The 11,341-nt window shown below is 38.4% G+C and overlaps 1 protein-coding gene across 1 annotated transcript; it reads left to right on the forward strand.

The window, feature by feature from the left end:
- The first annotated feature begins 8,565 nt into the window (after window positions 1–8,565).
- Window positions 8,566–11,134, forward strand: LOC132628387 (uncharacterized). The gene is made up of 6 exons (XM_060344170.1): window positions 8,566–8,616; window positions 9,248–9,340; window positions 9,398–9,554; window positions 9,625–9,711; window positions 9,795–9,857; window positions 10,137–11,134. Exons 1-6 carry the CDS (start codon window positions 8,566–8,568, stop codon window positions 10,460–10,462), a joined length of 777 nt encoding a protein of 258 aa, XP_060200153.1. The 3' UTR covers window positions 10,463–11,134.
- Window positions 11,135–11,341: the final 207 nt, after the last annotated feature.

Below are 11,341 nucleotides of genomic sequence, written 5' to 3' on the forward strand. Positions count from 1 at the left end.
AAATAGGTAGCTTATGGTTCATTTGTAAGACATCATTAAGATCATTTGCTATACACATCCCAAGAGAGAAAAAATCTAAGAGAAATACTCTTAGTGAAAGGCTTAAGTAAGAGAAGGTCTTTGAGAGAATTTTCTGTGGTAAAATTCTTGAGTGTAATTGGGATTGGGGTTGTGAGGTTGAGTGTTGTAAACACTTGTAATATTTCTTCTTTAATAAGATCTGCAGCAGCAACGTGGACGTAGCTTTCACATTGAGGGTGAACCACTATAAATCTGTGTGTGCTATTTATTCTTCGCTTACATCACGGCGTAAGTAGGTTCTGTCTAAGGAGGTTGGTATTTAAGTGGTCCAGCTGTGACCCTCCAATCTTTCCTGGGAACCTGCTTACAAAGGTCGGATTTGGGATTCAAATCCTAACAACTGGTATCAGAGCAACAGGTTGTGTTGTGATTTAGAAACGATGGGAGGCGAAGATGGTACGACGCACGGCATCGGTAAATTCGATGGTACAGACTTTGCGTTCTGGAGAATGCAAATTGAAGATTATTTATATGGCAGAAAGCTTCATGAACCTCTGAGTCCGAAACCAGAGGAGATGAAGCAAGCAGATTGGAATCTCCTCGACAGACAAGTTCTGGGAGTCATTCGGCTGACGCTGTCGAAGAACGTTGCTCACAACGTGGCAAAGGAGAAGACCACCGCAGATATGATGAAGGTATTGTCTGACATGTATGAGAAACCTTCGGCAAATAATAAGGTATTTCTCATGAAGAAACTATTTCATCTAAAGATGATGGAAAATGCTCATGTTGCTGCACACGTAAATGAATTCAATACCATTGTAAATCAATTGTCATCGGTAAAAATTGATTTCGATGATGAAGTGCAAGCTCTAATTTTGTTGGCATCCCTACCAAATAGCTGGGAGCCAATGAGAGCAGCGGTTAGTAATTCTGTCGGTAGTGACAAACTAAAGTTCAACGATGTTAGGGATCGTATCCTTGCTGAGGAGGTGCGCAGGACAGATTCTGGAGAGGCATCGACGAGTTCTGCTTTTAATGTTGAAAACAGAAGCAGAAATTATGACAGAAACTACAACCGAAATAGGGGCAGATCGAAGTCAAGGAATGGCAGGGGTCAATCCAGACCAGGACGAACACATGAGTGTTGGAACTGTGGAAAACCAGGTCACTTCAAGAAGAACTGCAGGGCGCCAAAGAAGGAGGACAACAAGGGGGCTGGAATCAACGCTGCTATGGAAGACATTGGCGATGCGTTGTTGCTATCGGTTGACAGCCCGATAGACTCTTGGGTGCTTGACTCAGGAGCGTCCTTTCATACCACCCCACATCATGATATAATGACAAACTACGTGGCTGGGAATCTCGGCAAAGTTTATTTAGCCGATGGAGAGCCGCTAGATGTTGTTGGCACGAGAGACATTAATTTGAAGATGTCAAATGGATCCTCGTGGAAGATTACAAAAGTTAGACATGTTCCAAAGCTGATGCGAAACCTGATCTCAGTAGGTCAGCTTGATGATGAGGGATATGATCTCAATTTTGGTAATGGGTCTTGGAAGGTGGCGAAAGGTGCTATGGTAGTTGGCCGAGGAAAGAAGATTGGCACTCTCTACATGACGACTAGCTGTCGTGATACTGTTGCTGTGGTTGACAACACAAAGAAGACAGATTTGTGGCATTGTCGGCTGGGGCATATCAGCCAGAAGGGGATGAAGCTGTTGGTGACAAATGGCTTAATTCTGGAGCTGAAGACGGTGGACCTTCATACGTGTGAGAGCTGCATTCTCGGAAAACAAAAGCGAGTAAGCTTCTCAAGTGCAGGCAGAGAGTTGAAGGTCGAAAAGCTGGAATTGGTGCACACAGACGTGTGGGGACCTACCACTGTACCCTCCCTTGGAGGATTACACTACTGCGTGACCTTCATTGATGATTCAACCAGGAAGGTATGGGTTTATTTTATGAAAAATAAATCCGATGTGTTTAGTGTATTCAAAAGATGGAAAGCCATGGTCGAGAATGAAACAAACCTCAAGTTGAAGTGTTTGAGGTCCGACAACGACGGAGAATACACCGATGGTGATTTCAAACGGTACTGTGCCGATAATGGGATCAAGATGATGAAGACTATTCCTGGAACGCCGCAACAAAATGGAGTAGCCGAAAGAATGAACCGAACGTTGAACGAGCGTGCTCGGAGTATGAGAATACACTCTGGACTGCCCAAGACATTCTGGGCAGATGCAGTCAATACCGCGGCCTTCTTAATTAACCGAGGACCGTCAGTTCCCTTGGATTTCAGAATTCCAGAAGAAGTCTGGAGTGGCAAGAAGGTAAATCTTTCATTTCTGAAAGTGTTCGGTTGCTTATCATATGTTCATAATGATGATACGGCTATAAGCAAGCTTGATCCAAAATCAAAGAAGTGTTACTTTATTGGATATGGTGACACCGAGCTTAGGTACCGATTTTGGGATGAACAAAATCGGAAGATCATCCGAAGCAGGAATGTTGTCTTTAACGAAGAGGTACTGTACAAAGACAAGCTGCAAAAGAATTCAGAATGTCAGGACAAGGAATCGGAAATAGTCGATTTGAGGGACTTTCCGGCACCTGAGCCGCAGCCAGGTACAACCGAGGCAGAGGAACAAACAATCCGAGAAGGTGCTGATGAAAGTGCTGATTCTGAAACAAATGAACAGACGCCAATCACAGAGCTGCGTAGATCATCCAGGATCAGGAAGCCGCTTCACAGGTACTCTCCATCCCTCAACTACATTCTACTCACTGATAGAGGGGAGCCGGAATGTTATGAAGAAGCAATGCAAGTCGATGAATCAACTAAGTGGGAGCTGGCAATGAAGGATGAAATGGATTCACTATCGGCAAATCATACATGGGAATTATCCGAGTTGCCAAAGGATAAAAAGGCATTGCAAAACAAATGGGTTTATCGGATGAAGGAAGAACCCAATGGAAGCAAGCGTTATAAAGCAAGGCTGGTTGCAAAGGGATTTCAACAGAAAGAAGGCATTGACTATACGGAGATCTTCTCTCCCGTAGTCAAGATGGTGACTATCAGAACTGTTCTTGGGCTGGTAGCAAAGGAAAATCTACATCTGCAACAGATGGACGTGAAAACTGCATTTCTTCACGGTGATCTAGACGAGGAAATCTACATGCGACAGCCGGAGGGATTCAAAATCAAAGGAAAGGAGAATCTGGTGTGCAAACTTCAAAAGAGTCTGTACGGACTAAAACAGACTCCAAGACAGTGGTATTTAAAGTTTGACAGCTTTATGAAGAAAGCTGATTTTTCAAGGTGCGAGGCAGATCACTGTTGTTACTTCAAAAAATTTGAAGACTCGTACATGATACTGCTACTCTATGTCGACGACATGCTAATCGTAGGAGCAAACCTACAGGAGATTGATCGGTTGAAAAAAGGGTTATCGGAAGAGTTTGCAATGAAGGATTTGAGAGCTGCAAAGCAAATCCTTGGGATGAGAATCGACCGAAGCAAGGAGGGCATCAAACTCTCACAAGAAGAATATGTGAGGAAAGTTATCAAAAGGTTTAACATGCATGATGCCAAGCCAGTCAACACTCCCTTGGCTGGACACTTTCGGTTGTCAAAGGATCAGTCGCCGACAACCGAGGATGAGAAGAAGCAGATGGACAAGATACCTTATGCATGTATGCAATGATATGTACAAGGCCAGACATTGCACAGGCAGTGGGAGTTGTCAGCCGATTTATGAGCAATCCGGAAAGCAACACTGGGAGGCTGTGAAGTGGATATTCAGATATCTGAAAGGCAGCTCGAGTTCAGCTCTGTATTTCCGAAAATCAAAAACAGGATTGCAAGGGTATGTTGATGCTGACAACGGTGGTGATATTGATAGCAGAAAGAGCACATCCGGGTATGTTTACACCTTCGGAGGTACTGCAATCTCTTGGGTTTCCAAGTTGCAAAAGATAGTAGCTCTCTCTAGTTGTGAGACTGAGTACGTTGCTGTGACGGAGGCCACAAAGGAAATGATGTGGCTACAATCTTTTCTGCAGGAATTGGATCAGGACCACGAGGGAAGTGTGCTATATTATGATAGCCAAAGTGTCATTCATTTGGCAAAGAACCCGGTCTACCATGCTCGAAACGAAGCACATACAACTCCGGTACCATTTCATTAGATCAGCTTTGGAAGATGGAGCGCTAGTGCTTGAGAAGATCGCAGGGAGTCAGAATCCAGCAGACATGCTGACAAAGGCAGTGACGATAGAAAAACTGAAGCTATGCTCAACTTCAGTTGGCCTGCACGAAGTATGAAAGTAGGAAAGAGCTGCTGCATCGATCAAAGTGTGAAGACAAATTAAAATTAGTCTTCAAGTGGGAGATTTGTTAGGTGTGGAATTGGCCAAACAAGTCAATTCTTTTGTTCACATAGTCGTGATGTAAGCGCTTACCTCATAATAGTTGTGATGTAAGCGCTTACCTCATCATAGGAAATTCATTCCTATAAATAGGTAGCTTATGGTTCAATTGTAAGACATCATTAAGATCATTTGCTATATACATCCCAAGAGAGAAAAAATCTAAGAGAAATACTCTTAGTGAAAGGCTTAAGTAAGAGAAGGTCTTTGAGAGAATTTTCTGTGGTAAAATTCTTGAGTGTAATTGGGATTGGGGTTGTGAGGTTGAGTGTTGTAAACACTTGTAATATTTCTTCTTTAATAAAATCTGCAGCAGCAACGTGGACGTAGCTCTCACATTGAGGGTGAACCACTATAAATCTGTGTGTGCTATTTATTCTTCGCTTACATCACGGCGTAAGTAGGTTCTGTCTAAGGAGGTTGGTATTTAAGTGGTCCAGCTGTGACCCTCCAATCTTTCCTGGAAACCTGCTTACAAAGGTCGGATTTGGGATTCAAATCCTAACAATAGTGACAGAAAAAGGGAAAAAAAAACCTTAGAGAGAAAAGCAGAGCAAATAGACAAAGAGAGAGACGAGCGGCCTGATCTCTATAGGGAGATCATTTCCTTTTCTTCTCTACTTCTCCTTTTCTCATTAATACATCACAGGCTTTTCAGGTGATTATACAGATCCCAAAAATGGGACAGAAAAGATACTCATGCTGCATCCAGCAGTAACACCTGGGTCAACGATAACTCATTGTATACCTTGCCCTTGTGGTGATAGTGCTTCTGTCCTTTTTCCTTTTTCAAGCTTTGGCAAAGAAGAAGTGGGAAGAGCACTAAAGTTGTTTTAAGAGATGATGAGCTTAAGCTTGAGGATTAAATTTGTTTCAGATGTTAACGATCAATTTACTGAGATGCAAATAACATCTTAAATTCAGATTCTTGATTCAGTGATTGCAATGGGTTGGTTGAAATCTTTATTTCACAATAGTAGAAATATGTATCAGTACTAGCAAAACCAAAATTATGATGCATTCTTTTTTAGGAAATGGAACTCGATGGATGACAGATATTGCCAAAGGTCACCCTTCCTCCTCAGCAATGTAATTCATCCTTCACAAATTTACTCTGTAATAGTTGTGCAGTAGGTAACTGCAGCTTGTTAGGGGGCTTTGGAAATAGGGGAATATTTATCACGGAAGCTCAATGAGCTAAACTGTATTTAAGCATACACGTGTACTTGTGTACCTCCGATGTAAATGAACAAGAGAAAAAGTTGAAGAGTAGCTACAGAAGAAGGTAAGAAGGAGAAGAAGAAAAGACATTAAGAAGAAATGTATGGTGAATATAATAGGCTCATTTACCTCAGTTCTGCCACATCAACAATGAGAATGTCGATTTTTGCTGATACACTGGACAGAATGGATCTATGATCATCTTCAACATATAGATCAGCTCTAATATGTACCTGAAACACAAAATTGAAAGGTGAGCAGTGTGAAGTAATGACAGTAAGAAGAGGTGGAATGAAAACTGTAAATTACCTTCAGTCGTTCATCGTCTAATGGAAAATTGAAATGCTCCCTAGCAAGCTTAAGAACCAAATTGGCTATCTCCAACACCTGTGAATCTCATTATAAGCCAGTTTGGCAAGATAGAAAAATTATTTAGTAACAACGAATAGTAAACTATAACAATAAATATAAAGATTAACCTTAACCAATCTAAAGGTTTATTTCAGTTGACTTTTCATACTTTATGGTCATCATATTTCCATTCAAACTCTTTAGCAGTTCACTTTGCTATATGCATTTTCCAAAATCATGGCACTATGCCATCTTCAAGCATTTTCTAGCTAAGATTATTAAAAATTCTGTCATATGCACAACTTTAGTGCAGATTAAGTAGAGTTGGTGAAAAGTCGTAGCACTTGATAAAAGATAGCATTACTGTCTCCTCAAACATCAGAGTTCCTATATTTAATTAATAGGAAACCAATTAATAATGTTTTTTACAGTAATAATTTAACATTTAATAAGGGATAATTCTTTTTAATGATAAAGTGTAAAATAGTCCATCAACTTTTGATGGATTATTTTGGTAATTCAACCTTTATTTCATGATAAGTTCTGCTTTCACGCACTTCCTTTTATAATGCAAAGTAACAAACATTGAAACATGGCAAATTGGAATTTGGAATAGTAAAAAGTTGAGAAATTTTCACAAATGACTATAGTTTGGACGTTGTTTGCAAGGAGTAGCTATAGTTTGGTTAATTAGCATTCGTAGCTATAAAGTGTTTGCCATCAGGTGTATTCGGCTTTATTCAAATCACTGTATTTAATTCGGCTATATTCAACTCACAATATTCATTCGTAGCTAGTTTGAACGTTTGCAAGGCGTATCTATAATTACCGTTCGTAGCTATAAAGTGTTTGCCGTCATGTGTATTCGGTTATATTTAATTCGGCCATATTCACTTTACTGCATGACTGTATTCAGTTCACTATATTCAATTCGGCTATATTCAATCCACAGTATTCATTCCTAGCTACTTTCAAATTGTAGTCAATTCGGTTGTATTCAAAAAAATAAGCGTAGCTAGTTCGGACGCTGCTTGCAAGGTGTAGCTATAGTTTCATTAATTACCGCTCGTAGCTATAAAGTGTTTTCCATCGGATGTATTCAGTTGTATTCGGATTCAGTTCACTATATCCAATTCGGTTGTATACAATTCACAGTATTCATTTGTAGCTACTTTTACACTGTATTCAATTGAGTTGTATTCAAACAACAAAAATTCAAAAAATACATGAATACAGTGTATTATCTGTAGCTACTTATACACTGTATTTAACTCAGTATATTCAAATAATATAGGGATTTAGCGAAAAAAATCTCATTCGGAATACATAAAATACATGCGAAAATACAAAAAGTATACTGCAATTACCTTAAAAAATGCAAAATACACTCAAATCTGGCGAGATCTGAGAATTACGAGAAACAAAATACAGCGAGCAAGGTCAGCCGAAAAAGCCGCCAGTCTAGTTGATGCCGGCGGTGGAGGTTATGACGACCACCAAACACGACATTGTCGAAGCTCTTAGATCTGCAAGTTCATTTGACAATCTGTATTCAACTGGGTGATATAGTATCTTGTTGGAAATTCTACTACAGTCAGACCTCTGTATCACGATTACAACACCTCTCGATGGCAACCAACTTTTTTCGGAACCGATTTTTTATGTTATATTTTACTTCTCTATAACAACATTTCACCTGTAATAGCAACAATCAACTTTATAACAGTACGCTCTTTGTAAAATTACCGCCCATATAACAACTATCTTCTTTTTTTGGTAATGTAATAATTAACCATCTTCATAAAAATAGAATATTTATGATTACCAATAATAAGTATAGAGATTTTGACCAAATATTTGATCATCTAATACACTATTACACCAAAAAAAATATTATATGAATATATATATATATATTCATCATTAAACGATTTTCTTTCATTATACAAAGTGTGATTATACTTAGATTTTGACAATTAAAAATAAAAATTAGATTTTATGCATCATTTTTTCCTATAACAACGAAATATTATTTAAATGTCAATGCAGTTATAGGTATATAACAACCATTCTCCATAACAGCTGAAAAATTTCAGACCCAGCGATGTTGTTATAGAGAGGTTTGACTATTTCTCTTATATAGAAGCAGCTAACGACAGCTGCTTCCGGTCGTAGGGGTACTTTCGGGATTTGGGTTATCTAATTTAATTCCCTTCTAATCTTAAAATTGGTTTTATCTCCTCCACTCCCACCCTAGCAACAACAGGGCACGTTTTCCCCGACTTTCACAGGTGTTTACTCTTCAAATTTCTCCTCTGGTTTGGCTCATCTGTTTTGCTTTCTCTGGCCTTGTTAAATTTCATAACTCTTCGAATTTCTCCGGCTAGTTCTGTTGTGTTCTTTCTGTTTGGATTCCGCTGTTTCTAACATGTTTAATATTATGACTTCATTCAACGTCTATTTTACTAACTCTTTCCTTTTTGGAAGGGAAAATCAAAGATACAGCCAATTTCCTTCGTGGGTTTTTGGATGCATATCCTAATGGATATTTGCTGTAAATTTTCTACAGCATTTGTTTTTGGTTTTCTTGGGGTAAGAATTTGATTCATATGGGATCCTGAAATTATAACATGTATGTATATTTAATATCCAAAACAATACATAGGTTGTACTGAAACCATATTTCAAGTGTAAACTTAGAAAGTAAACAGACCTGAAGTCCTAGACAGAACCTAAAACCTCAACAATAGAGCATCTTCTGTGAGGTTCTCTTTACACCAGAAAGAAAAAAGCAAAAGGGACAACTTAATCTTTTGTAGCGAGCAAAAAAAAAAAAAGAAAAAAAGAAGTTGGTAAATGTGATAACTGTGTTTTGGATGAGATATGCTTCACTACCCAATCCTTAAACCGACTTTGCTTAATACTTAGAAGTACTATACATTTTGTAGTTCTTAAATATTTGAATCTCATTGCTTGTATACGGCCTACTAATCACAACAAAAACTGACTTTACCTATAGTAACAAAATGAAAACTAATATCAGAAATCGTTAATGTATTTTATACTAGATGAGATTTTGCCTACGCTCCAATTTCAGTGCTGCCTGAAAACAACTGAAATTGCATGTCTCCACTCTTCATGTTTTGCTATGTGCTGGATGCTTATTTACGCTATCTTTGATCTTTGCTTCCGCCCATTTAAAAACATCTATACTGCAGTGTAGGTTGCTCAAGCGTTTGGAGTACTGACACTTCTAAAAACAGGTTTCTTTATCAATGGATCCTGGACAGAGAAAGAAAAAATCCTCGCACAACGGGTGAGACTTGTGACAAGAATGTCAAACGCCGTGAAATATATCGCGATATGCCTGTAGCTGAAAAGAACACTTTTGCTATATCGGCGCTTGCAAAGAAGAGAGGCAACAACTAAGCGACTTCTTCCAAATACAAATTCAGTCAATCCTGTTGAACCAACATGTGTTACTCAGGATAATCCTGATGTTGGATGCTCTTCTTCTATTTCAAAAACTGGTTAGGACATTAAATTCGTTAATTGCTTTTTGCTTTATTTGCGTCTCTCTTACAGACACTTCTGTGATAGTAGTCACTGCGTGCGACGTTTTTACGGCACCAAATGTGCTTCAAAAGGGAAAAATTGTAGCCTATGCTTTCCGAGTTTTTGAAAAAGGTAAGCTTGTTAATCCGCATTGATCATTTACATTTCTGCGTTTATTATGCATACAGATTTACTCGAACATTGTGCTGAATCAGGTTCAATATCGGGCGGCTCAAATCAGTCACATGCTCCAAGCTTTGAAAGGCTTTCAACAGCCGGTTAGTACAAACATAAAACTTCGCCTAACTTGTTCCTTGTTTCTTCCTTTTTCAGTTTCTTAAAGTTGTTTGACATATGCAGGTCAAGTAAAGAATAAGAGAAATATGACTAATATTATTCAATTACACTCTGATTATTTTCCGTTAAAAAATGTTCCAAATTGTGAATTCTGCTCGGTGAAAAAGTTTGAATATGAATCAGTTGGATTTTGTTTTGTAGCGGTACAATTAAGTTGACTTCTCATCCTATGCCACCTGCACTGAGAAATTTATATGTAGGAACTTGTGCAGAATTTAAGCATTTCCAAACGTACATCAGAACATATAACAATCTGCTCGCTTTTACCTCACTTGGTGTTAGCTATGATAAAGATCTGACCAAAAGAAATCGCAGTGTATATACATTCAGAGTTCAAGGGCAAATGCATCACTTTATAGATGATTTATATCCTGCAGAGAGAGGGCCGAGAAACTTGCAGTTGTATTTTTATGATAACAACAATGAGGTTGCGAATAGAATGGCTTGCTCCGATAAAATAGATGAATCAATAGTGAGGGAATTGATGGATATACTAAGAGTTAATCCATATTTGATATTTTTATGAACTTTATCTGAGATTCCAAACTTACAGAACCATCACATCGCATTGAAATGTGACTCTGGATTGGATCAACGAGTATTTAATCTGCCAAGTACTACTGAGGTCGCAGCGATATGGGTTGACGAAAATGATGGTGGTGCTATTCATGTACCGCATGTTCAAGTTTATACCCACAGTAACAGAACACAAAGAGTGAACTATTATTTCGGATGCTATGATCCTTTACAATATCCTCTATTGTATCCATATGGACAAAGTGGATGGCACTGTGGTATTAAGAAGTTCCACAGTACCGAAAATATTCGCAGAAAACATGTTTTGTATGAGTCTGAACAGTTACCGAATATCAAAAATTTCACTTCTGTTGATGGATACCTGGATATGGAAGATCAAGTTCTACAAAAAGGAAAACGAAAGAGAGATGCAGTTTCAGTTCGAGAATACTATTGTTATAAATTTTAGATGAGAAGCGATGATGAAGATGAACTTCTACATAGTGGAAGATTATTTCAACAGTATTCGGTTGATGTATACATAAAACTAGAGACTCAAATACTAGATTTTGTATTCTTCAATCAAGATTTGTTTAGAATGGATGTATTGCAAGGACTCATTGACATTTTGAGACTTGGTGAAAGAGATGCTTCTAATGTTGGGTAACAGACGTTTTTGACATTCTATGGCTTTCTTCTTAACAAAGTGCTTTAGCATTTCAATGTGCCTCTTGGTAAAGCGTTAAAAGGAACCAAAAAGCAGATGTTCTCTATATCCACTCTGGAAGAGTGTGAATGTGTTCCAAAAACAAGAAGGGCTTTTGTAGGTGTTTGGTTTATTAAGCTTTTTGTGTTGACGTCTAACTATAGTTAGTTATGGTGAGTTAAG

Source organism: Lycium barbarum, chromosome 2 (genome assembly GCF_019175385.1).
Source record: "Lycium barbarum isolate Lr01 chromosome 2, ASM1917538v2, whole genome shotgun sequence".
In the NCBI taxonomy this organism is placed as follows: Eukaryota; Viridiplantae; Streptophyta; class Magnoliopsida; order Solanales; family Solanaceae; genus Lycium; species Lycium barbarum.